Source organism: Pteronotus mesoamericanus, unplaced genomic scaffold, assembly GCF_021234165.1.
Source record: "Pteronotus mesoamericanus isolate MK-2021 breed Mesoamerican mustached bat unplaced genomic scaffold, CSHL_Meso_final contig_164, whole genome shotgun sequence".
Lineage (NCBI taxonomy): Eukaryota > Metazoa > Chordata > Mammalia > Chiroptera > Mormoopidae > Pteronotus > Pteronotus mesoamericanus.
Genome location: NW_026555065.1, coordinates 30,673,557 through 30,700,272, shown reverse-complemented (window position 1 = coordinate 30,700,272; position 26,716 = coordinate 30,673,557). Strand labels below are relative to the sequence as shown.

Below are 26,716 nucleotides of genomic sequence, written 5' to 3'. Positions count from 1 at the left end.
AGCCTAATTTCCTATCATAATCCTTCCAGCAGCCTGACCACATGGGTGTATTCCTACCCTCATTAACTTTCTCTTATCTGTGACTAAGTGCTCCTATTTCTGTCGAACTTGTTCCTCTGTGACTTCTTTAGAACTCCTTTTTCATCAAGATCTAATTCAAATGACCCTCTTTAGGAAGTCTCTCTAGAGATATCATGATCTACTTAGTTGTTCCCTTTGTTATACTCTAGGACCACTTGTTTCTATCTGCATTTCAGTATTGCTCATGTCATTGTGAGTGTGAAAATGGTTAAACAATAAACTCTGAACAAGAGAATTTAATTTTACCCATGAAAAATAAGTATAAATCTCCACAGTGGGGAAACAATCTTCATCCTGAACCCTGAATCAGTGAGTGTCTATAGTGGACACACTCTAGGGCGGCCTTGTGCCTCCTGCCTCCTTAGTGCGCATGCCTATGTGTAATTTTCTCCCCTTGACTTGCTTCTAACAACAGAATGTGGCAAAGGTGATATCACCTACATAATCACATGGCAAAGGTGACCAGTATTTTCAGATACAGTTAAGATCCTTAGTCCCTAATTAGTTGACTTTGAGTTCATCAAAAGCATTATTACCCTGGTGGGCCTGACCTAATCAGGTGAGGCCTTTAAAAGAGAACGTTGATGTCAAAGACTCAAAGCAGCCACACTCCCTGGCGCTGGCTAAGAATCAAGCTGCCATGAATTCTGCCAACAACTAAGAAGACTCGGAAGCAGATCCTTCCCTACTCAAACCACCAGAAAAGAACATGGCCCTGGCAACACTTTGATTTTAGTCTTGTGAGACCCTGAGCAGAGGACCTAACTAAGCTCTGCCTAGACTTCTGACCTAGAGAAACTGTGATCATAAATGTAGGCTGTTTTGAACTGCTAATTGTATGGCAATTTGTTACATGGCAATAGAAATCTTACACAGTGGGTTTTTGCACATAAGGAAATCTCTGACTCAAACTGGTTTAATGGGCAAGAAAATTTATTTTTCTCATATAACAAGAAGTCCGGAAGGACTTCAGACTTCAAATTCGTCTGTTCAGAGGCTCAATTCTGTCATTAAAGATCCAGACTCTTCGCATCTCACCACTCTGCTATCCTAGTGATAGCTGATCCTCAGGGTAGTTGCAAAATGGCTCCAGCAGCCATAGGTGTTACATTCAGAAACATCCAGAGGATAAAAAGAAAGTGTTAATTTGTAAGGCATCCTCATGAAAAGTAAGGGAATTTTCCAGAAGCTCCTTGGCAGATTTTCCTTCGTGTCTCACTGTCCAGAGTCACACATCCATTCCAAATCAGTCTCTGAGCAGGAGAAAAGGGTTACCTCAGATGGGTTCCATCCAACCTGGATGTCCCTGAGGCAAATGGGTGTGGGAGCAGCTACATACCAGAACTAAATCAAAATTCTGTTAAGGAGGAAAGGGGAGAAAAAAACCAACAAGTCCACTACAAATCCGAAGTTACTCTACAAAGGAGACAAAACGTATGAAACCTCTGGCCCATCAGCACTGGCAGAATGAATTATACTAGAGCCTCTAAATTAGAAAAAGGCAAGTAGGGAGGCAAAAACAAAGAAACTGGTCCATGGTAATAAACAGCTAATAGCACATTTTAGCAAAAGTTAATGAAGACATTTAAAATATTAAGAATGTGCCACAAAGACTTAGATTGCTCTGCAATCAATAAGAAATCTGAGAATGAAGTTACAACCTGGTAGAGGGTAGCAAGAAGCAAGAACATTGCAAGAGACATGAAAGATGAACCAAAAAAATGATGGAATAGAAACCCACACAAGACATACTCTTGATTTTTATCAGGACGAGAGAGAGAAAGAATTAGAAGTTAGTATCAAAACATTCTCTAGCCCTGGCCAGATGGCTCAGTTAGTTGGAGCATCGTCCCGTACACCAAAAGGTTGTGAGTTTGATCCCTGGTCAGGGCACACTCCTAGGCTGCAGGTTCCATCTCCACTGGGACTTTGTTCCATCAACCGGAACATTGATTGATTGATGTTCCTCTCTCCCACTGATGTTTCTCTCTCCCTCTCTCTTCCTCCCTCCCTCCTCCTCTCTCTTTAGAATCAATGGGCATATCCTCAGGTGAGGATAAAAAAAAGAAAAACTTTCTCTATATATTCATAGTATGTGGTTATCCATAATTTAATAACATAGTAATTTGCATATAATTATTATTACTATATGGGTTTGAGTCCTAAGTTTAATATCTCCCCTTGGTATGGTTTTAGATAATTTATGTAAAATATTCAAGACATAAAAAGCAAATTATGTGTCATTATGCATTTAATGAATTGCCTTAATTTTTAAAAATTATTAAACTATTGAAACTACCTTGGAAAACCCAAGAATACAGTAACCTGCCTTCCCATAAATTGTAGGTAAAAGATATATCTTATATCTAATCATCATTTGTACCCCTTAAACTTATTTGTTATATGTCAATATATCAAAGCTGGAAATTACTAATAATTTAAAAACAGGAAAGAGAGAACTATGGAATTTTCTCTAAAAATCTTGAAGAAATAAATACTGAGTAGGATATCCTTTTATTTCTCCAAGAATGTTGACTGCTTTCTTCCTAAGGACATACACAGGAGTGTAAGTGGGTCAATTATGGGGCGGTTAAGGAGGTCTGGAGGGAAGCAGAATGACTTCTGGGTTTTGCCTAATTCTCCTTCCAACAAAAGATTAATGGTACTCGGTGCAGCTGCCCACTGATCTGCTATTGTCCTCACTACGCTCATGAAGTGTTGATTAACGGTTGCAGAAGACAGAAATAAAACAAGGTGAACCGAAGACAGCTTCTTTCCACTGGCTGTGGGTCTCAAAGGCCACCCAATTCCCTCTCACCGTCACCTGACAACCAGTGGCTGTCTAGTTTATGACTTTTCTAGTATAGTTTGTAGTTTCGGGGTGAAGGGTATTTGTCCTCATTCATACAAAGGAGACAGACAGGAATACAAGAGACACTAAAGGAAAACCTAGGTTTGTCTCTGGAGTCATCCCAGCTTTCCTGGTTCCCACTGCCACCCCCAACCCTGGCTTGTCGGCTAGTGGGAAGCATGTGGCCCAGCGTCTTGAGAGTGGCAGGCGACTGGTGGATTCAAGGAGTCCTCTTACACCGGAGCAATCAACCCTGCCTAGTGCTGCCAGGGATCGAAGGCAGAGATGTGAGGCACACCGCGACCGCCAGGGGGCGCGAGCTCCTCAAGTGCACGAGCGATGACAACGCCTCTAACAGGAAGGCAAGGTGGTCGGCCTCCGAGGGGTAGCAGCACCCGGGAGCGAGAGCTGGAACCCGCCTCGCCCCGCAGCTGCCGGCCTCCGCGCACAGAGCACCCGCCCTTCCATTCCCATCAGCCATAGGACCCCACCCTAGTCTGTGCCCGCAGGGTGACCTCGACGCGCGAGCCCGGTGGGAGGGCTATCTTGGCTCTGCGCCACCTCGAAGCCCCAAACCCGCTCCCAGCCGGAATCCCGCAGGGAGGCAACGGCCGGATCGTCGGAAAGAAACGCCCGGAGGGCCAGGCTCCAGGACATTCCCCAGGCGGGCGCCGCGCCCCAGCATCCGGCCGCCTGTTAACAATGGCCGGAGGGGCTGCGGGCGCAGCGGCAGGCACCACGGACCCTGGGCGCCGGGGCGTTGGAAGCCCCGCCCCTCGGCCGGCTCCCTGACAACGCAGGCCGGGTCGCGTCGCCTGCTCCCCGCCCCTCGGCGCCCGGCATCAGGCGGGGCTGGGGCCGGAGCGAGGCCGCCGCGCCGCTGCTGCCGCAGCTGCTGCTCTGCAGAGCAGGGCCGGGAGCAGCGGCCGGGGCGCCCTCCCTCCCATCTTCTCCCGCCGCTATGAGCCAGGGAAGTCCGGGGGACTGGGTCCCCCTGGAACCCACCTCCGCATCCTCAGCGCCCCCCAACCCGTTCGTGCATGAGCTACACCTCTCCCGCCTCCAGAGGATTAAGGTAAGGTGTGGACGAGTGACGTCGGAATGACCCCTGAGGATAGGAAAAGGAGGCCCTTTAGAGCCCTGGCAAAAATAAGGGTGGGGGTCCAGAAAGGAGGCTTGCGGGATGGGAGTCCGGGGGTGCGCACGTGGGGGACGAGTGGGAGGAATGATCTGGGAGTTCCTGGAGAGGACGCAGGCTTGGGCGATAGGCAAGCTCCAAGGTGTGGAAGAATTGGCTAGGTGAGGATGGAGGACTGCCGTGGAGTGAAGGGTGGCAGAGATGGAGGAACTGGATAAGGCGAATTACATCTTGCGGAGGCCCTTGGGCTAGGATGGAGCTGAAGGCTACGGAAAGCCGGGGGTGGGGGCAGGGGCGTACTGAATGTTTCTCCGAGGCTCTGAATGAAAGGAAGTGGGTTTCTGGGCCCGGAGTCTGCGCCCCTGTGCCCTTCCAACGCCCCCTCTTTCCACTCCCCTCTTCCCCGCCAGCCCTGCACTGCAGCACCTCCTGGTGAGGGGGGAGGTTGGAAGGGGGTTGGCCACAGGAAGTGCAGGGTCGCACCAGCCTAGAGAAACTGATGAGTGGTGTGGTGAGTGTCCTAGGTTTCTGCTGCCATTACCTCTCCTGAGGCGAGCTACTGGGGCTCGGTTTGTTTACTTGCACTCTCCCCTGAGCAGCCTTTGGAGTCACCCTGGCTCCAGGCAACCCCTATGCTTCGGAGTAGGGCTAAACTCTTCTCTTCCCCCACCGCCACGGTACTAGGTGAGTGCTGTTGGGCAGACCTAGAGGAAAGCCTGCGGCCTGAAAAGTGGATTTCTGTGTGTTCCAAGCCTCTGCCTCCCAGGCCCAAAGTGGAAAGAACCATTCTGGTTTCTGTTGGACCTGGGAGCTATTTATGGAATGGAACGTGGGTGAGAAGGAACTATCTCTAGCCTACTGCGCAGAAAACACTGCTGAGCGGTTCGCATGGGTTATCATTAAATACGCTTAACAGCCTCTCCAAGTTTTAGATGCATTTTAGGACACTCGATTTTATAGGTGGGATAGGAACCAACTGAAAGATAAGAAAATGAGGCCCCTGATCCTATTAATCTTTAGTCTACTTGTTCTCGATATCTTCCACCTTGGATGCCAGCTCAGTCTCCTGTTCCCATACCACCTGTCTCCCTATCTACAGTGGGTGGGGGCTCTCTGCTCCTGGGTCCATCCTGTGGGAAAGGGAAAGACATGGAGGGAGCAGGGAGCATCTCGCAGCCCTAAAGTGGCATTCTCTTCCACCCTCTGCAGTTCTGCCTGCTAGGGGCACTACTGGCCCCCATCCGAGTGCTTCTGGCCTTTATCGTCCTCTTTCTCCTCTGGCCCTTTGCCTGGCTGCAAGTAGCTGGTCTTTCTGAGGAGCAGCTTCAGGAGCCACTTACTGGATGGAGGAAGTAAGTGAGGAATCAGCCCCCAGACCCCCTACTTCTCACTTCTGTCTGTTGCTGTTTATTCTGCTCCCTCTTTGAGAAAAGGAGGGAGGGTTCTGAAGCTATGGTACCCAACCTGGCAAGGTGAGATGAGTCAGCCAGGCTCAGACCTGATAGCCAGGACCTCAGCATTAAGTGATGTGCCCTGCTATGTCCCAAAGCAGCCACAGACTTCCATCCCCTTAGCCAGAGTAATAGAGGACAAAAGGGCACTTGTTCTCCAGGTGCCTAAGCCTGGGGGCATGAGTGAGAATCAGACTCCCTGGCTCTCCACCTGCACTGACGCCTCCCCTTGCCCTGCAGGACTGTGTGCCACAACGGGGTGCTGGGCCTCAGCCGCCTGCTCTTTTTCCTCCTGGGCTTCCTCCGGATTCGTGTTCGGGGCCAGCGGGCCTCTCGCCTCCAAGCCCCTGTCCTTGTTGCCGCCCCCCACTCTACCTTCTTTGACCCCATTGTTCTTCTGCCCTGTGACCTGCCCAAGGTTGTGTCCCGAGCTGAGAACCTTTCCGTGCCTGTCATTGGAGGTGAGAGAGTTTAAAAGAGGTGAAGGGGAGAAATGGAAAACTATGGACAAAAAAGACAGGAATCAGATGGGCATTCTCCGGAGAGAAGAACTGAGCTCAAGGTTGGGGGTAGATGTTAAAAGAGATTGACTGATATGGGCCAGTGAAATGCAAATTAACACCATTTGTGAACCCACCTCTGAGACTCTGAGGGCTGGGGCTTAGAGAGGGTATTGGAGGGAGCTCTCATCAGTTTCATAAGAGGACAACATACAATAGAAGGAGGATCCCCGGGCAAGGAGATAATAACTGAGAAGCATCTCCTACTGTTGAAGGAGGGGCGGCTGCGGGTGTTAATGCCCCCCTGGTAGGAACCAAGTGACTCCTTGTATCCTTCCTGGACCCCAGCCCTTCTTCGCTTCAACCAAGCCATCCTCGTATCCCGGCATGACCCGGCCTCACGGCGCAGAGTGGTGGAGGAAGTCCGAAGGCGGGCTACCTCAGGAGGCAAGTGGCCCCAGGTGGGTAAGGGCATTAAGACTCTCTCCTCGCCTTTGATGTGCTCCTAAAGAGGCTTCTCTTTCCTCTCTCCTCCTCTTATACCCTACCTCATCCTGCTCCCTTGGGTTTTTTTCCCCAGGTACTCTTCTTTCCTGAGGGCACCTGTTCCAATAAGAAGGCTTTGCTTAAATTCAAACCAGGTGAATGAAACAATAGTGGGTGGTAGAGCTGTAGGAAAAAGGAACCTCAGATTTCAAGGGGGACTCTGGAATAACCCAAGAAGTGTGGGGGCGGGGGGAATGGAAGATAAGAAACCGCCTAGCTGACACTGAAAAGTCTCGAGAAGTCAAAGAGAAAATTATACATGAGACAGAGCAAGGCTAGACCTCATTTGAGAGCTGTCCTAGACTCCTACACTTCATGCCCTTTAGCTACCTCCATGTACTAACCTCTGCCGGGGGGGTGGGGGTGGAAATGGGATTTAGGAGCCTTCATCGCAGGGGTTCCTGTGCAGCCCGTCCTCATCCGCTACCCCAACAGTCTGGTGAGTCTTAGTCCAAGAGAAGGGGGAAAGGGAGCATGAATTCATCCTAATGGGTGAAAACTGTTAGTGCCATGATGGGACATGCATGTGGGGGTGGGGCCAGGGCAGATTAGGACCTCTGCTCAAAGAGGATTGGCCGGTTCCATGGAAGAAAAGTAATGCATTTCCCCCTTCACCTGTTTTTCTCCCATAGGACACCACCAGCTGGGCTTGGAGGGGCCCTGGAGTGTGAGTTCTGGTGGTCCTGGGTCGAGGGTGGAGAGCAGGGTTCATCAGAGAATTCCCGACCCATCTTCCAATCTCTAAACAAGACCAACAGCCCTTCATTTTTGAACAAGAGAACTCTAGAGGAGGAGATGTCTATTTCCTACTGTTTCGTTCTGATCTCCCAGTGTGATCTGAAAGTGCTCCAACCTGTCCCACCTAATCATTCCTGTTGTGATTATAGCTCCTTTTACAGTTCTTCCCTGTTCCTAAGTGGTTTTCCTCACTTAGTCGTCTCTTACTGAGAACCACCACCATCAGGCTTGCCTCTTGCCCTTTTCCCAGTTACCCAGACCTCTTCTCACATGCCGTTCTTCCTCTGACACATCCTCGCAAAGCTTCTCACTTTTCCTCCCATCTTTCTGGCCCTTCTCTCTCTCCCAATTGCATATTTACCCAGCTGACTTTATGACTGAGAGTTCATTTTTATATCAGTTTTCCGGGTGGGAGGAGCTCAAAGTGAGAGATTAGTGAGCACCTGAAGTCTCTCTTCTTTTAGACTCAAAGTCCTCTGGCTCACAGCCTCTCAGCCCTGTAGCATCGTGGATGTGGAGGTATGACCCCCATGGTGGGGTGGGAGAGTGGACATCTGCTGACCCCTGAAGCTTTCTTTGGGAGAAGAGGGTGGGAGTGGTCACCCTGGCTTTGAAGTCGTGGTGAGAAGTGTGTGTGTGTGTGTGTGTTTCAGTTCCTTCCTGTGTACCACCCCAGCCCAGAGGAGAGCAGGGACCCCACCCTCTATGCCAACAATGTCCAGAGGGTTATGGCACAGTGAGTGTTCCACGAAGTATTTCCTGGGGCAGATATACAGGGCAAAGGGACCACAGGAACAGGTGGAGGGCTGAGGTTTGGGGGGAAAGATGGGGCAGTGGGAAGGGCTGTCGGACAGCTGACACTGCGGTGGAGGGGAGTTAAAGCGGCCTAAGGTCCTCTCCCTAGTCAGCAAGTCTGTCAATAATGGACCCTCAGAAGATTCTTCTGCCTCATTCCCCCTCCATTCCATCCCTCCTTCATCCTGTAGGGCCCTGGGCATTCCAGCGACAGAGTGTGAGTTTGTAGGAAGCTTGCCCGTGATCGTGGTGGGCCGGCTGAAGGTAGCATTGGAACCGCAACTCTGGGAACTGGGAAAGATTCTTCGCAAGGCTGGGTAAGTGACCTTGAAGGGAAGCGAATGGTCCGTGTCATGTATAGACAGAAAAAAAAGAAGAAAACGGAGAGTGGGAAGGAGGAAGGAAAGTCTTTAAAAAAAGTGGAAAAGTAGAATTTTTTAAGAGATAATAGAGGAAAAGGAAGGAGGGGGGGGAAGGGGAAAGATATGGAATTACTCTAATGAATAAAGTAAGAATGGCTCTCAAGGGACTGAGTCAGAATATATCTTAGAAAAACACCAGATGTACCTACACTGGAAAACCCTTGGGGCTGGAGCCAAGGTCATGCTGGGTGATGTGCCCAGAAAGAAACTGAGTCAGCTCTCTGTCTTCAACAATTCCATTGTAGGCTGTCCCTTGGCTATGTGGACGCTGGGTCAGAGCCAGGCCGGAGTCGAATGATCAACCAGGAAGAGTTTGCCAGGCAGCTACAGCTCTCTGACCCTCCGTCCGTGGCTAGTGCCTTTAGCTACTTCCAGAAGGTAAAGGACCTGGGATGAAGAATGCAGAGCTCAGCATTTAAGGATGGTATCTGAGTGGCCGTGTCAGTAGCATTAGATGGCCAGTTTGGAGTCTGGGCTGGATATTCCAACGGCTGTTGTCAGATGGCCAACTTCTGAGGTCTCCTGGGGAGTGCATTTTTTTTTATAGAGTATCCAGTACATCACAGAGCAATGTTTTAATCATTGCGGGTGGAACAATGGAGAAATAATCGGTCGGTGAGGTCCATAAATTTCCTAAGCCACTTTAGAGATTGGCAGAGATGAGGGATCACGTGACCTTGTGGGGGCACAGTGCGAGGGTTTCAGAAAAGAGTCATGGAGGTTAGACGGGAAGGCGACATGGAGGAAACAACGCTGGACAGGTTAGAAGGTTAAGAGTCTGAGACACAGAGGTATTTGCAGATTTTTAAAATACCCTGTAACTTCTCTGGGGAGTTCCTGAACTTTCTCAAAAACCTTGGCCAACCTAATTTCCTGTCAAATTATAATAAGATTGTCCCAGAAGATTCTTAATGTTTATGAACAACCACCAGTGGTCCCAGGGAGCAGTTTTTTCGATCTAAGATGCAGATTGTGGCTCTCACCATCCTCTGAAGGGACAGAGAGTGACCAGGTGTCCCTGCAAGAAACTTCCCCACTTAATCCTGAAGCAAAACAGAACCCAAGCCCAAATGCCATGGTTCCTCCATAGAGGTGACAGGCAGACTTCTTGGACTTTTTCTAAGAAATTATGCCAGTGGCCCCCTTTTAGTCTGTAAGACAAGTTCTTCCACATAGGATGAGTCAGGAGAGAACCAGTTTTTCCAGCCTGGACGCCAGGAATGCCCTGCATGATAGGTCAGGCACTTAACTGGTAACTTCAGCATTTCTGAGGGATTCCCTAACATTGCTATGAGATCCCTTTATAGGAGAGCTTTGTCACCAGGTGACTTAGGGGGATAGCTCCATGATCTGAGAGAACTATCAGGGATCCTGGAGAGTTTAGGACTCCGGGTTCAGAGAGAAGTGGACATAGGAGTCACCCCCGAGCCTGCTCAGAAGAGGGAGGAGCCAAAGTCCAGAGCAAGATGGAGGATGCCGGGTTGGTCCCCACATCGCCCTGGTTTCTCTTTCACACTCCAGGATGCCAACGGTTTGGTGGACTCCCGAGATGTGGCCCTTGCATTGGCAGCTCTGGATGGGGACACAGGCCTAGAGGAGCTGACACGCCTGGCCTTTGAGGTAGCAGGGGGTTGGGGAGAGAGGCAGCATGGTGGCTCTGTGCACCCCACCCAGAAGCCCGTGTGGTGTACTGTTACCAATAGTTTCTAAATAGTAGGTGCTTGCTCTCCACCCCAGTGCCACACTGTGAGCTGCAGAGCCCCAGTGTCTATTTTGAGACATGCAGGGGGCAGAAAGAGGGCAGCAACTCTGAAGTTAGAATTCTCCTGCAGAAAGGACCCAGAGGGGCAGGGAGGGCCTGTGCTTTGCATTGTTGGAAGAGGAAGAGCCAGTTGGGCAGGCCTTCCAGGAGAGTGTGGGCCGATAGCTTGAGGAGAGGGCTTGATTATGTCTCCTTCTCTCCCAGCTGTTTGCCGAGGAGCAAGCAGAGGGGCCCAGCCGCTTACTGTACAAAGACGGCTTCAGCACCATCCTGCACCTGCTGCTGGGGTCGCCCCGCCCTGCTGCCGAGACCCTGCATGCCGACCTGTGCCAGGCAGGACCCCACCAAGGCCTCTCCCTCTGTGAGTCACTGCCTTCTCAGCCCACGTGGGCAGTCAGGGCACCTTCAGCACTGGACTGGGAGGGAACGAGGGCTGGCGGCCGGTCCTCAGTGCCAGGGACCAGAACCTCTGAGAGGGGAGAATGGGAGGAACTGCGTAGGAAGGCAGAAAGGACATAAACTTGGATTTGAGAAGTGAAGCAGAGATGAGGTGGACAAGACATACCGTTTCTGAGAAAACTGCTGGGCGCCCACTTTCCCTCCTTACATTGTTTTACCTTTCCCCGTCTCACTCTCATCTGTCCAGGTCAGTTCCAGGACTTCTCCCTCTGTGACCCGATCCACAGGAAGCTCTTCAGCACCTACCTGCGCCCCTCCCAGACACCAAATGCCTCATCCCCAGGCAGCCCCACTGCCCTGGCCAATGGGACTGTGCACACGCCCAAGCATAAGGGCGACTGAGCGCCTCGACATCCCCCGCTAGCATCCAGCCCGCAGACTCAGGGCAGCACCAGGGGCCGGCCCTGGGCCTCAAGCCCTCTCTGCTCCTGCTTTTCTGTTACTGTTTTCAAGTTGATTTCCATTTTCGTTTGTTTGGGGTTTTTTGTAAGAAACTATTTTATATATAAATATATATCTATATCTATTTAAAAAATATGAAGCTCAGTCACATTGATGGTATCATTAGCTGGGAAGGAAAGGGATTAGTGGTTGTCAGCTGCCCGTGGAACAGTCCTGAAGGTTCCCAAGGCCAGTCCCCTCGGCCGGAGGATCCTCCTCACCTCTGGCTGGACAGGGTGCTTTTCTGCACGGAGGTCCGGCAGTCTTCGGGGCCTGTTCCTCCTGTTGTTATGCCCTAGTTATGCACATTTTAACAGGCTTACTCATGAACCTCTTTTCAACCTATTCCCTCTTGTTCTGTCCTCATTAGCGATTAAAAAATAGCTAAACTACCATTCCATATTTTTTAATCCTACTGAGAGTGATGTCTCCTCTCGGCAGCTCAGACCAACCACACAGGAGGGTTCTTCTGCCATGGGATGAATTGGGGACATTTGAAGTCCCTTCAGTCTCTCTTCAAAGAAGAAAACAAGGTCCCTCCTAAAGAAAGGTGCTGTGTCTAGGCATAATTATGGAAAATTAGATTTAGAAAATTAGATACCTGTTCCAGGTGGTTTGTTTGTTTCTTTTTTTTTAAAGGGAGGGGAGCCTCTTTCCATATAGACTTTTAAAGGGAGACAGAATGACAGGGTGTCCAGAGAAGCCCTCCCAAAACCAAGTCCTGGCCCTTGATGAGAGGAGGGATGAAGTCTCGCTGGGGCTTATCAGGGAACCTAAATAAGGCTAAAGGCCGGAAAAGTGTCAATCTATAGAATCCAAGGCCACCCACCTCCTTTCTTTACAGCATCTTACCCCACTAGGAGCCAAGAAGTGAATAAAAATTAGCACATTGAGAGTATTTTCCAACAACAAAAAAGTCTTTTATTCATTTTTTCCCCATACAACTCCTTCCAAAGGCACTTCATCCTCACCTCCCACCAGGACACCACGTCCAACCTAGCTGGTGTGACCTCCCTCCCCACACTAAGCACTTCAGCAGAACTGCAAAACATAGAACAGAGCACAAGTGTTTGGTTTGTGTGCAGCCAGAGTGAAATCTATTCAAGGGGCCTGGGCTGCAGTAACTGGCAGGAGGGATAGGAAGGTCCTGCTCCCTACTAGTTACGACGGCGTTTCTTCCTTCTGCCTGTGCCCAAACTATCACGCCGCCTTTTTCGAGGCTGTGAGGGTCGAGCCGGGGGTTTCTCCCCAGAGACTGAAAGTTCAGCTCCCAGTTGGGGCCCCTGTTCAGCAGGGACTGGACCTGCAACTAGAGCTCGCTTCCTAGACTTGGCAACAGGATATGGAGATGGGCCGGGGCCTCTTGCCTCAGGAGAGAGGGAGCGGGATGCTCTCTGGACCCCCTGACCTCCTGTGGGGGACAAGCCTGAGGCAGGGTGAGGACTGAGAGAAGTCTGCTTTGGTGACAGGCTCAGTTTAGAGGCCAAGAGGTATGCAACACTAGAGAGTTCCTCATCCTCCTTTTTTTTGGCCCTACCTGTTGAACCACACGTTTCACTAACTGGAGAGGCTTTTGGAACTAAGGCATCCCTGGTTCTCCATCGACGGGAAGTTCTCCCAAGGCTCCTGGGAGATGTTGATTTGGGGGCCCTGTATGCATAAGACTCTCGAGTCCCTGGTAAGGAAGCAACGTTTTTAGGATTCAACAAATCAATGTCCTCCTTGCCCTCTCGTTGGGGGTCATAGGAATTAAAATTTAGTGGGCAGGTGTCTTCCCTGGCCGCTAACTGCAGGCCACAGCCATCACTAACATCTAGTATGTTGCTGTGACCTGTGGTTTCCAACAGAGGAATGGAACTGCCTCTGTTCCCTGCCTCCTGACTGGCTTCAGGGAAAGGGGAGGCATCCTGGGTCCCCAAGATAAAGATACTGCCTTGACAAGCAGGCAGGAGGGTTTCTTTGGAAACCAGTGTGGAGGCATCAATGCTGCTTTCCAGCAACGGGGGACAACCTTCAGCCCACAGATCACTGGGATCCTGTATAGTCTCAGGACTCTGTTCTTTAAGCCTCGAGGCCAGGCTATAATTTCTCCTTTCTAAGGCAGCTGTAGCATCTGTGCCTCCACAGGGAATTGCACTGCTCCCCACATCCCCAGCTGCTGTGGTTTCTCCAGGACCCAGAGAAATGTTGCTTCTGGAACCCAGTGCCAAGCAGCCTCCCTGGTCCTCAGGGACACATTCCCCATCATGGAAGTTCTCCATCACCTCCTCAATTTGTAAGGGCAACTCTAAGCCTATGGCATCCATCTCACCGCTGAGCCAAAGTCCTGGACTAAAAGAGGCCCCATCCTCATCCTTGCCCTCAGCTGTTCTAGGGGAAAAGCTCTGCTCATAACTCTGAACCATAGGAGGACCTCTGTCATCTCCCCACATGACTCCTGAAGAGCCTTCCTGGGGCACTGCTAACAGCTCCTTGCCTTGAGCCAGCACTCCAAGACCCCCTGCCTGTTCTGTCTGCAACGCCAGGACCTGCTTTTCTAACCCCTGTCCTTGCAGAGGAGCCAGCTCCACAAGTGCAACATCCAAACTGGGAACTATCTCGAGCTGGGAGCCTTCCTGCCAGCAAAGGGACAGAGCCTCACAAGTCCCATCAGCCACCAGGGAGTGCCCAGAGGACCCAGCCCCTCCTAGGTAGTCATCCTGATGTGGGGATATCTGGTTCGTAACCTTCCCAGGCCCTCTTCTCTCTGTATCTAAGGGCCCTCTAATTCCCTGTGGAGCTGCAAGTTCTATGTGGAAGTCCCAGCTGCTGGGGGATGGCAGGTTGTTCCCATCCCTGCACATCCTCCTCGGTACATCTAGGGCCTGTTCCTGCCCACCATGCACTGTTCTTGCCTGCCTTCCTGGAGAAGCAGCCTTCCCAAGGCAAACAGTGCCCCCAACCACCTGAAGCCCAGGTGAGGGCCGACGCCGCCCACCCCCATCTTCATCCTCATCAGAAACAGAAGGACTTGAGTCCAGATGAGCTCCGCTGCAACTCGGCGGACCCTCTGCACCCTCTTCCTCCTCCAAGGCCAGGAGTCGCTTCTGGACCAGCTGGAAAGAGAATGGACAAATAGCATGCTATACATGGTTGTGGGGAGGGGTGGCTGAGTCAGGGAAGAAAATGCAAGCAGTGGCTTAAGTGACAGTATTAAAGACATACCATAGCTCTTAACCGCATTTTGGGCCTTATTGCCACACTCTGAGCTCTTACACTTCCCTTTTCCTGCATGTCCATAGTCCCTTCCCTGCTGTTCAGTACTTGAAGCCCAATCCTGAAGCTGTTCATCTCCAGGAGTCATACCATCCAAGACAGTGTAGGATTAGCTAAAATTATGCAAGCTTCTTGTTCTGATATTCCCTACTCCTCAGGATTACCTGGGCAAGACTAAGTTCTTCTTCTTGCTCTAGTTCCTCCATTAAGGCCAAGGGGTCCCTCTGCTGTTCTGGGGACAAAAGATCTGCCAGAAATTGAGGGTGAATGACGGCCTCCACCTAGTCAAGAGAAGGAAAAGTGATGAGTCTGACAGGAGGTAACTTGTGAGCCAAGAGGTTCTAGAGAAGCCATAAGGCCCTCCCCCAAGTTGTTATAAACTACGACCACCACCAGCTACACACATTCACACATGTACATACATAACATGCACACACATTTCTCAGTTCAGAACAGAGCCTAGTTTCTAGTGGTTCCCTGGAGTTCTCACCCCAGGATCTACTAGAAACCAGACATCCAGGCCCATCCTACCTTGGAGACAAAGACCTCCTGAGAACACAGCTCTTCGATGTAGCTCAGAAGATCAGGATCTGGATACATCCCTTCCTCCTGCGGCTGCTCTTCCTCTTCCTGTCTTCCATCTGACTCCGCAGTGGCCAGGTGACTCCCCACCAGCCCTTCCATGATGTCAGCATACTCTTTCACAGCTTCTGGTGGGATCTCCTTGGGTGCCTGAGGAACTGGAGGCCTCTGGGCTTTGCGCTGCCGCTGGCGGGGAGTCCGTGCCTTGGAGGTCGCCTTCTTGGGAATGTACGCTAGGGAAGAGATGAAAAGGGGAAATGGGAGGTGGCACAGAGACTACAGCTTCTGCCTCCCAACTCCATGGGAGAACACTGAAATGGTTCCAGGCTGGATCAGGCCACCCGGAAAAGTACCAGCCATGGGAAAAGACTGAGGAGCTGGAGGGTCCGAGAGAGAATCACTGTATAAGGAATCTTGGAACCCCTGAAATCTGAGAAGTCCCCTGATCCAGCCTCCATTTCTTAAGCAGATAAGGAATTACGGGCTGCACTTGCAGCCTCAGTGAGAAAGTATCAGTTGTTGGTTTACTTTGGCAAAGATCAACACCTTGTTTGGGACAAAGGGAACCTGAGAATCCAGCCTCCTACATTTCCCCTGTTTGGAACATCAAATGTCACTGTCTAGATGGAAAGTGGCAGAGGCAATGCCTTCCCCAACCCATGACTGGTTTCTGTATGCCTCCCTTTTGGCCTTTCCTGTATGGCTTCTGATAGAGCTGGGGAGCCTTACCTGGCTGCTGGCGAACCTCAGGGGCCTGGGGCCCTGGAGGATCAGGTTTCAGAGGGGCTGCAGGAGGCAGACCCTGGGAGCCATTCATCAGTTGTGTACTCTGGTTCTGCATTTCCTCCTCAGCCTCAAACTCCATGAACCTGCAGAGGGGGGAGAAGGCCCAGGCCGTGCTGAGGCCTGGCCCATCAGGAATCCGGACGCCAGGGGGGAGCTGCTCACAGATAACTGAGTGCCAGTTCTGAAGGAACCTCACAAGGTCACCCCGGAGTCCCTTACCTGCAGTTGTCACTTAGGAAGGTTGTTAAGAAAATGAACAACGTAGAGCTTATATGCTTTTCCAGGACAGAGCCATGACTCTCACGTTCTTTTTATGCCTTGTCTCATGCAGCATCACCAAGAGTAGAGAGTGGCAATGAATACAGACTTGTTGAATTCAGTCAGGCCTACACCACAGCCTGGTGGGATCTCACAAGCAGGCCCCTCCTCATGGCCTGATGTCTCTACCTACAACCATAACATGGCTGAAATCCTGAAGCAGGGCCTGGGGTTGCAATTCAAGGCAGTTCCCACCAGGAGGCAGTGCTGAGATCCAGGAGTCTGAGGCTGTGACTGGGCTTCGGAAGGCTAAATATAGGGGGTTCGGGTCCAGATTTGTTGGGAGAAAGTGGAAGCTAAGTGTGGAGGAAAGGGGTCATCATTTTCCTTTGAGTTATTTTAATCAAGAAGATTATCAAGGAGAAACAGCAGGTATAAGCCAAGAGACCACTGTGGGCATTCAGGACCCTGGCTTCCCCTGACCAACACCTTCAAGAACCAGCCCGTTCCTGGGATAACAGGAGTAGCCAATTCCTGTGCCACTATTGCCAGAGGAAGGGTGGTCCCAAGGTCTACATCAATAGACACTTGGCTACCTGGCCAATGAGATAGTGAAGCGCCTGTCCACCAGGGCTTACCTGCTCATTGCTAGATCCTTTTAGCATGGAACTTTTACACTGATTGATCCTCAGTCCCAACCTAAGACTTTTTGGGGTTTTTGTTTTGTTTTGTTTTGTTTTAGGTCTTATGTATTTATTTTTAGAGAGGAGGGAAGGGAGGGAGAAAAAGAGGGAGAGACACATTGATGTGCCAGAGAAACATGCATCGGTTGTCTCTCACATGCCCCCAGCTGACAACTTGGCCCACAACCCAGGCAATGTGCCCTGACCAGAAATCGAACCGGCAATCTTTTGGTTCACAGGCTGGCATTCAATGCACTGAGCCACACAAGCCAGGGCCCAACCTAAGAGTTTTAATATCAAGGCCCTTATATATAAAATTCAAAATCTGGAAAAGGAAGAGCTTCCAAGAGAAGACAGGACACAAAAACTCACAAGAGTCAAAGTGGTAGAAGGAGCAACGAGGATCCAGGAGACCCAATCCCAGTCCACGCCCTGCCTCCTAGCATCCCTTTTAATAATCACCCATACACCCAGACTTGAGCCTCTCTTACCTGCCCCCCACCCTCCCAGCCACACAGCCCCCCAGCAGGAGAATGAGGGTTTCCCAGACTCACTTTTCTGCCATCTCATAAAAGATCATGCGGTCGAAGTTGCTGGTGCGATCCCACTCCTGCACGGCCCTTGGCAGTCCCTCTTCCAGGGTCATATTGGGCTTCAGCCGGGCCAGGGAACGAAGCACTGGGCTGAAAGCCCCACTGGGTCAGTCGCAGTCTACAAGTGGGGCCCCCACCATCCACCTGTCCCAACACCATCCTAAGACACACACCCAAGCCCCTCATCAAATCTAACGTGCCGCTCACTCTCCAACATGTCCCACTTCTGATTGGGCTTCCAGACCCCCCCAGTCTCCCATCCATGCATTGGCCATCCTAGCCTTTCTTCCCGCTGAAATTTACAAATCTCACACAAAATCAAACATGATTCTCCTAATCTTTTTAAATCAACCACCTTAATTCTCACAATGTTTTCCTTAACCAAACATTCAGAAGAAAGCACTCATGTTATTAAATTAATGGGTTTCACTGTAAAGTAGGCCTAACCCTGCCCGAAAGCCTCTTGCGTTTTGAAAAAGGCACACTCACTGACCCAAATGAGTCTCTAGCCAAAGGCTGTGTGGTGTTTTTATTTGTGGGTTTTTAAGTGGGTTTGGGGTTTTTTGTTTGTTTGTTTGTTTTGCCTCCAGGATACCCCTCTCAGACAGTCAAATGTTAATACTCTAAGTTATTTGTGATTCATTTTTGCCTGCTTCAAATGAGTCCCCAAGCATTATTGTACCTAGGAGTACCTGGAGAAGCTTGTTATAAACAGGGGTGGCAGAGCCCCAGGAGTCCAGACCTGAGAGCATTTTACCAACTTCCCAGGTAACTCTTGCAGAGGGTCTGGACTGCACTTTTGGGGAGACCCTGTCTAGGGGCCCTGAGTGTGGCCAGCAGGAATAGGTCAGGACCAAAAGCAGCACTGGCTCAAGAGTTAGAAATTCAGCCCACCAGTAGCCAAAAGAAAACACAGAACTTTCTGAAAAAAAGCAGGGAATAGGCAAGATGATCTATACGTACTTAATTATGTGGGGAAGGTCTTGATTTATTCACTCCAGGGCCAGACTGGAAAGGAAGATTCCTTTAAGAGTCAGTCCCTGGAGGAACAAAATGTATGTCTTTTCTTTTTTAATCCAGTAAAATATGGTGTGTGTTATGTAGTGGTTTACACAAAATGTTGAGGGTACAGTGTGGTGGAGAGAGGCAACAGGTCTGACTGGAAAAAAGAGAAAATTGCCCAGATGGCCAATGATTCTGTTTCATAAACACAAGAGACAGCCCATGACCCTGGCTTCTTGGTTAAGCAGCCACTCATACTCTTAAGCAAAAGATTTGGCCTTTTGTGAGTTCTTTTTCTCTTCTAGATTGCCTTTTTATAATAATAATAACAACAACAAGAGCTACCACTTAGTGAAGCACTCTGTGCCTGATGCTCTGCTAAGCACTTCACATATATTAACCCATTTCATCTTCTCAGCAACTCTCTGAGGTCGTAGGCATAATTATCTCCTTTCTAGATGAGAAAAATGAGGGCAAAGATATGAAGTGTCAAGCTCAGGATCACAAATCCAGGAAGCTGTGGAGCCTAGACTCTCACCACTAAGCAAGCTCTACCACCTCCCCATTTCAACTTGAATTCCACTGAATAAAATAAGGGGTGGTTGGAGAGGACACTCAGAAGGCCCTTTGCCTGGCCCCACACTCTCCCCCTTCCCACACACACATTGGAATGGGACAGGGCCCAGAACTCCTAATCCTGGCAGGTTTGGACAGCTCAACTCAATGTCTGAAGGTGTTAAAATAGAACCAGAGGACCCTGGAACTTGGTGTTAGAGACCTCCGTTGCGATAATTTCTCCACTCTGTGACAGGAAACCTCTCTGAGCTTCAGCCTTGTTATCTATAAATGAAGATTACCATAAAAACGCTGGCCTGGACTCAAGGATGATGAGCATCACTTGAGTAAAGACACGTGAAGGCTTGTTACAAACTGGGAAGTGGGTAAAGAATCTTATCATCATCATCATCATCATCACCACTATCATCATGCTTTATGTACTCTTAGCCTCTCCATCCTCATGACTTGCCCTCAAGTATTCCTACCTAGCTTAACCTCGTTTGGCCATCCCAAAGCCTTCCTTAATTAAACGCCCTAGGATAATTAATCTCGGGTCTCGCCACTTACATAAGAAAGCAGGAAAGAGCTTCTGCATCAGGACTTTGGGATAAGTGCCTCCGAGCCAAGGCTTTGTAGCGCTGCCAGCGACGGAAGTTCTCATAAACACCCTTGGAGGTATAGGAGAGGTCACCCAGTGCCGGCTTGGACTGGGCTGCTGCCAGGCCTCCTTCTCCGGTTGCTCCATGTGGCCCTGGCCAAGCCTTTTCCGGAGACACAATGGGGACCAGGTGGGCAGCTGGTGGTGGAGCCTGAGCAGGAAGGCTTGGGGGGCCCTCCTGGCTCACCCCAACAGCCTCAGTGGGCAGAAGGGTCTTCATGTTAGAGGCTGTCACAAATTGAGGGGATGGACCTTCAGGGCCCCCACAGGGTGCACCTGAGGCAATCCAATTGTGGGCAGTCTGAGTAAGGATAAAGTTATGAATTTGAGAGGACTCAGCTGCCCCTCCTTCTTTCTTGACTTTGACAATGACCTTGCTGGCTTCAGCTCCGCTGTGGCCAGGGCCCCCATCTCCTGTCACCAACAATGGATTAGGGAAAGCAGAGAGCATCAGAGGGTTGCCTGGGGGTAAAACTGAAGGCAAGGGGGGCTGTGGAGGCAGCTCCCAGGGTGGCTGGTCTGGTGGGCCAGGAGCGCATGGGGGAATGGGAAGTGTAGTGAAAGGAGACAGCGCAGTGCCAGGTTTCAAGGTTGTATCTGGTACAGGCAATGGAGATGCTGTTGAGACAAAGAAAAAGAGGGAATGCAGTAGGAGAAAAGCAGACCAGAAACTAGGTTATCAGAGTTCCACCTTAGTCCTTGAAGAATCAGAGCTCTGATTCTCAACAGGTGAGGAATGGCACACGGAGGGGGACCTTGCGTAGTTTGCAAATGTCCCTCAAGTGATTCTGATGTCCCTTACTCCCAGTTGAAAATTATTGCGCTAGAGAAGTTGCAATGACCCTTGGCCTCAAGAGCTCATACTCCATAACACAGCCCATTCAGAATATAGGTATGTCTCTTATTCCAGCACATTCCAAACACATTTAAACCACCTGAATGCTGCTTTCAGCTGCTCTGTGGTCCCAGCCACCACTCACAGAAGCACTGTTCCCAGGAGGGGGATGTGGATTAAATGTTTGGTTCTCAGAAATCTTGTTATATAATAGCTTGGAATGACTAGAGATAAGGGCCAGGAAACGGGTGAGGGTGGGGCAGTGTGGGATGGGAGTTGTCCAGAGCCTTACATAGCTGCTGTACATGTCAAAATTTAGCGATGCAGACTATCTATGGTCTTTCTGCTTAGAGTTGCTATCAAAAATGTAGGATCCACCGAGAACAAGGCACTGACAATGAAGTCAAAAACACAGTACCTGCTAAGGAAGAGCTGTGTGAGCTCAAAAAGACCAAAGACAAATACATAAAACATTACTTAATTACTGAATCAGGACATGTGTCTCCTAGGACTTTTTATAATAATAATAATAGATCATCTGCCTAATTTCATGCTACTCTCATCCTCCTTATAAAGAATCCTCCTTACATACTAACGACACTCAGCTTCTGCTCCCTGACCTTGAAGAAGACAGGGAATATGAGTAAACTCATCATCTCAACCATAGGGTGGGTCAGGAGTTCAGACAGAGTGAAATGGGTCTGAAGGGCCAAGTTCCACAAAAGGTAGAAAAATTGAGAGCTTCTCAGGGAAGCCCTGGCTCTCATCCTGACAGCAAGGACCGACCTCCCTTGGCCCTGGGGGAATCAACAAAAACTACTCCCTGGACTGAGAAACCATCTGTGGGGCTGGAAGGAGCCGTGAGACTCTGGGCAGAGGCACTTAGAGCACCTTCCAAGCTAGCTTTCAGGAGGACATTTCTCCATAGATTAGGCAGCAGATAACCCCACTGAACAGCTTTTCCAGCAAAGGCCTCCACCTCACCCAACTCCACACACCCCCATACATTGAGAGTGGCCCCAGCTCAGTTCTCTCACCACAAAATTCTGAATCAAGCTCCAATTACCTAAAGAAGATACAGGAACTTGGGCCTTCCCCTTGAACCAACTCTGTGCCACATATACCACACACGCTCCTGTCTCCGCCACACAAAAACATGTTGAAGGGGTCCCTCTTCTAGAGGCTAATTGCCATCCCTTCTCTATCTATGCCTCAGTACTCTCTTCTAAGGTGCTTTGATCCACCTCCCAGGAGGCTCTCTTCCTTCCCCAAACCCCAGTCTTAATGGTACAATTTCCTTTCCCTGCCGCCCCAAGTGTGATGCTTTTGGTGGTGTCTAGTACTCTCACATTCCTCTAGGTTAGAGCAAAGTGCTCATTCCCAGGTAGTGTCAAATTTGAATTTCCAAGGACCCTCCCTGCCACCTGTAGACTTACCTCCATCTGAAGTCATCCTCTCAGGGTTGGGCACCAACCGTGGCTGTTTGGAAGCCTCCAGAATGAGAAAGTCAGGTCCAGGACCCAGAAAGAAACCTGGCTCCACTAGATACACAGGGATCCAAGGAGGGCAGGGTAAAGATCAGATCAAAACAGAACTAGAATCTAGGACTCAAGGCATTCTGCAGTGGGGGAGGGGAGAGGGGAATGTGAGGTGGGGGTAGGAAGATATTCCACAAGGGGCTGGTAAATTGTCACTAACCAGGCATTCCCAACAAACCAGAGCATGGCAACACAATTGCTGTGTACCTCTTTAGGGCAATTTGTAAATTCTTTCTTAGATTCCCAACATTATAGTTTTACATCTCCATTCCCTATACAATTCTTCCTCAATATATTTAATTTTGTGCCATTCAATCCCACCCAGTTCTGTAAATGACTTCCTATTAACAGCAGGTTGTGGTAGACCCTAGATTTAAGTCAATGTTGACTATGTTTTCTGAACCAAACTCAGAACACATAGTATGTGTACTTAACTATCCAGGGAATGGAATATCTGAAATTAGGATTGTCTCGAAAGATCCAGAACATTTGGTTGCTGTATGCATATCATTTCCTTGGAAAGCTGATCGGTATGTAGTTCCCAAACAGTCCACTACCATCAGCTCTGCAGTCCACAGAAGGCTCAGCCTTAAACCTTGACTGAAAAGCCCCACACTACCAAAAACTGGCATTTAGCCTACAATATCAAGACCAAAAAGTCCTTTTTATCTGTTAAATTATTTTTGTTGTTGAAAAGGTTTGTTCGAAAATTTTAATTTTTTAATGAGTTACTACAATAGTGTTGTTTCAAAGTAAAAGTATGCAAAATAGTACACCACAGTCTCCCTCCCACCACTTTCTTCTGGAACCCGAGTTTTTTGTCCCAAGGGAACCAATATTGTTTCTTGTGAATCCTTGCAGAGCTATTTCAGGCACTACAAGTAAATATGTCTGTATCTTTACATTTATATTTTTCTTTTTTTTTAAAAGAGCTTTCAGGTTTTTCTGGTTATAAAACTAATATATGTTGCAATGTTTTTGCGATTATAAATAATACTGCAACAATCATCTTTGTAATGTTACCTGAGTTCCAATTTTCATTTCTTTAAACTAGAGTCTTACAAGAAGAATCTCTCCGTCCTTTAAAATATTCGAAATACCCCTAGGAGATAGATCTTAGTATGCTATTATTAGTTACTCACCACTACAAGAAAGAGCGCTGAATTTGTGGTAGAGACCTGAGTTTGAATCTTGGTTCGACCACTAAAACATACTTCACCGGTTTCCTAACATAACTGCACGCTGTCTTTGGTGTACAGAATATTGGATACCCGTCATGCACTCTTTACCGCCAATACTTTGAAATAGGGCGAGGGAACCGGATGTAAAAGAGGGGAGGAAAAAAAACTTTCTTTCTTCCCTAAGGTAAAGGGGCTCTGAATCCTGGAGCCCTTTGTTTTTCCAAGCACTAGAAACCCACCGGCCTGGTAATGGATGTGCATCTTGCGATAAAGACCCATTCTATTCACTAATGTTCAACCCATATCCATCCCTATCCCCCTGTAAAGTCTAGCAATGTCTGGCACACAATGGACACATTCCAAATGGCTTAAAACGCCTGCAAGGCTGCAGCTGGCTCCAAGGCCTGCAAGGTTGCAACTTGGTTGCAACTGAGCCAAGTCCTTGCACCAGTGCGCCGCCTTCTGCTTAGCTGCAGAAGGCTCTACAATGGACTACTTTTCCCAGCATGCCTTGAGAGGGACTTCCGGCTACACGGGAAGGAAGTTGACAAACACGTGAGGTCCGTTAAGTCTGACCGGCAGTCGGAGTTGGAACCTCCAGTTTGGGCGTGATCATGTTTCTCCAGTATTACCTCAATGAACAGGGAGACCGGGTCTATACCCTGAAGGTGAGAAGAGGGAACAGGTTGTAAGTGGGCATGGCGAGAAACATCGGTGGGAGAAGAGGCTGAGACCGGCCACCGAGTTGCCTAGCTGGGTGGGGGAAACTAGGCAGCCCAGCGGCCAGGCGCGGCAGAAGCTGGAGTGTGGGATTATTCTGACCTTCGCGCCTGCCGCCTCCCTGTTTACCCTTTGTCGTGCGTTCCCCTCCCTGTCCCAACCTCCATCTCCCTTATGACGCCAGTGATTGAGTTTTCTCACCACTTCTGTACTGAGATTATGTCCTCTCTCTCTCTTTCGAACAGAAGTTTGACCCTATGGGACAACAGACCTGCTCGGCCCATCCTGCTCGGTTCTCCCCAGACGACAAATACTCTAGACACCGAATCACCATCAAGAAACGTTTCAAGGTGCTGATGACCCAGCAACCGCGCCCTGTACTCTGAGGGTCCCTTAACTTTCATGTCTTTCCTGCCGCCTGCTACCCTCTGAGACTTTCCGAAACCAAGCTCTTCAATTTGTGAGCCTTGAAGCCGTCTTCCCAAACTTGCTTCTTGGAATCCGGTGTCATCATTATCTTTGATCATGCGCGTGCGAGGCGATCATGGTTAGCACCACTTTAAAGGGAACAAGTTTGAATCTGTTTTTCATATTTGACTCACTGTCAGGTTATTAAAATGATTTGAAAAAGCATTCATTTTACATGTTGTGGGGAGAAAAGAGTGGTTTTAAAAAAGAGGGAGATGAAAGGGAAGAATAACCCACGGATAAGAAACAAGGGGTACGCTTAGAAGAAATTATTAAGTAGCTGTTGTAGCAGTCGTGCTGTACCGTCAGTGATAACAGGGTGTTGGGGAAGGAAAGGAAAGGAAAGGTTGAGAAAGACTTTTACGTAATTGTCAGCATTCACTGAAAAGTATTCCTGTGATAATATAAGTAATTTCTTGACCCTTGAAATGACATTTTGACTCAAAATGGAAGAGTTTTTTGACAAATAATAACTATTGTGAAGCGAAGGCAGTGATTTAGGAGTTGGGAGACCAGGATTCTCCCCTCTTTGTATAACTTTTAAGAAAGTCACTTAACCTATTTAGTCCCACTTTCATTATTTCCAAGTTCTCTTTCAATTCTAAAACTGATTGGGTTCAGTGGTGGACCTTAATATATCTACAGTGTTGTCCAACTGTTGTGAATAGGAATGCCCCTGTGCATATATCCTGCTCCTCTGGTAATAGTCCCAGTCTAACTGTATTCTCGCTGGCAGCCAGCTGCTATGTGGAACACGAGGTGCATCTTAATTTAAAAGATAACATAACGAGAGATTCAAGAAGGGATTCTGTTATTTTTCAAGCTACTGTTGAGGGTTAACAACAACAAAAAAATGGAGATTTCAGAGGACTTGAGTGGCTGTCATGGGGGCAACCATAAATTTTTCATTCAATTGCATTAGTGGGAAGATGAGGCAAAGTACTGAATATGGGCATTCAGAAAATGCTAGCTTGCTTTTCTTTCTACAGTACCTCTCCTTGTCAGGTTAATTGACTCATTTCCCAATCTTTTCATTTGTGGCTTTTAACATTGCATTTGAATGTTTGCTTAATGCCACAGATTTAAAAATTGTTTTGTGGAGATTGTGTTCTAATTATACAATATTTTTCTATTACATCAAAATTCTAGACTCCAGAAGCAGATGTAACCTAAATCAGAGCAAATTTGATTTATTTAGACTGGCCTTAAAAGGGGTAGATATGTTTCTCTTGGAATCTGATGTCTGACCATCCCAGCAGAAAAGTTAAGCATATTTGTTGACTGCTGAAGAAAAAAAATTCTAAACTTGGGTCATAGTTGATGGAAGGTGTGATTTTTAGATCAATTACTTTAACATACGGAAATAGAGAAATGAAATACTTGTTTTCTTTTGAGCAATTTTTTATTTCTTACCCATTCACTTACAGGGTTCTTAGTAATGGATCTGACAGATTTTTTTAAAGAGTTATCCTGTTCTATTAAGGAGATAATGATGTTAAAAATTCTTCAGGTGGCCAGAAAAAAGATCTGCTGTAGAAGTTTCTTAAGCACCAGTCAGTTAATTAAGTCTTCCAATTTTTAAAAAAATGTTGACTGTAATCCTATCTTTATATAGTTTACTGCCCCTCTCCCATCCACCCCCCGCCCCCCAAAACAGGGTTAACTTTAGTCCATTCTGTGTTCTGTGTAGACTGAATTGAAAAGAATTTCACCTGGAAATATTCTGAATTGAAGTAGAGGAGAAAGGCAAATTGGTCTGAACATACCAAGGATTTTTTTTCTTAAGACAGCCCCTAGCTATTAACATCCAAGGTATGCTCAGAAACAGAAACGTCTTAGGAGGTTTAGTATGTTGGTATTAGGTAGCCTGTATGCATACGTGAACGAAAATACTGTGCAGTATAAAACAAAATTGGATGTAGAATTCCAGTATTTTTTTTTTAAAAAAAACTTTATTTTTAGAGAGGGGAAGGGAGGGAGAGGGAACCATCAATGTGTGGTTGCCTCTCACACCCTGCCCTACTGGGACCACAACCCAGGCATGTATCCTGGCAGGGAATTGAACCAGCGACCTTTTGGTTTACAGGCTAGTGCTCAAGCCACTGAGCCATGCCAGCCAGGAGGAATGCCAGTATTAATTTATAAAGGGAAAGTCTCTGAGATTTCAATGATCAGCAGGCCTACCTAAGAAAACACTGATCCCTCAGGGAGATATATTTCTTGTTTCTTCGAGTTAGAATAAATAGGCACAAGTTTTATAAAGCATCTAGCTTTGAGGTTTATATTGTTAGTGGATGTTTCTTATTTTGTTACCTGGATCTTTTTAGTTGGTTGTCATTTGATAAAGAATTTCCTGGCTCAGTTTTTAAATACAGTTGATTGTTGCTAACGGTGATGCTTAAACATTTCCTCCTG

The 26,716-nt window shown here is 48.5% G+C and overlaps 3 protein-coding genes across 3 annotated transcripts; 2 read left to right on the top strand and 1 right to left on the bottom strand.

The window, feature by feature from the left end:
* Positions 1-3,775: 3,775 nt before the first annotated feature.
* On the top strand, positions 3,776-12,100 carry LPCAT4 (lysophosphatidylcholine acyltransferase 4). The gene is made up of 14 exons (XM_054565633.1): positions 3,776-4,007; positions 5,280-5,422; positions 5,762-5,982; positions 6,370-6,482; positions 6,602-6,662; positions 6,948-7,006; positions 7,200-7,234; positions 7,770-7,824; positions 7,959-8,041; positions 8,292-8,417; positions 8,768-8,900; positions 10,044-10,142; positions 10,489-10,645; positions 10,931-12,100. Exons 1-14 carry the CDS (start codon positions 3,894-3,896, stop codon positions 11,083-11,085), a joined length of 1,554 nt encoding a protein of 517 aa, XP_054421608.1. The 5' UTR covers positions 3,776-3,893; the 3' UTR covers positions 11,086-12,100.
* NUTM1 (NUT midline carcinoma family member 1) lies at positions 12,100-23,144 on the bottom strand. The gene is given in 8 exon segments (XM_054564139.1): positions 12,100-14,279; positions 14,604-14,720; positions 14,971-15,254; positions 15,751-15,890; positions 17,303-17,431; positions 19,469-20,177; positions 21,831-21,935; positions 23,075-23,144. Coding segments are annotated over 8 exon segments (3,492 nt in total). The 3' UTR covers positions 12,100-12,341.
* Positions 23,145-23,654: 510 nt separating this feature from the next.
* Positions 23,655-24,790, top strand: NOP10 (NOP10 ribonucleoprotein). The gene is made up of 2 exons (XM_054565159.1): positions 23,655-23,781; positions 24,079-24,790. The coding sequence occupies exons 1-2, from the start codon at positions 23,728-23,730 to the stop codon at positions 24,217-24,219; spliced, it is 195 nt and encodes a 64-aa protein (XP_054421134.1). The 5' UTR covers positions 23,655-23,727; the 3' UTR covers positions 24,220-24,790.
* Positions 24,791-26,716: the final 1,926 nt, after the last annotated feature.

Bases quoted from the DNA above. Each gene is read 5' to 3' on its own strand.
- LPCAT4 (XM_054565633.1), top strand. From the start codon at position 3,894: ATGAGCCAGGGAAGTCCGGGGGACTGGGTCCCCCTGGAACCCACCTCC. The intron at 8,418-8,767 runs GTAAGTGACCTT...ATTCCATTGTAG, and splicing joins AAGATTCTTCGCAAGGCTGG to GCTGTCCCTTGGCTATGTGG. The intron at 10,646-10,930 runs GTGAGTCACTGC...TCATCTGTCCAG, and splicing joins CCACCAAGGCCTCTCCCTCT to GTCAGTTCCAGGACTTCTCC.
- NOP10 (XM_054565159.1), top strand. From the start codon at position 23,728: ATGTTTCTCCAGTATTACCTCAATGAACAGGGAGACCGGGTCTATACC. The intron at 23,782-24,078 runs GTGAGAAGAGGG...TCTTTCGAACAG, and splicing joins ACCGGGTCTATACCCTGAAG to AAGTTTGACCCTATGGGACA.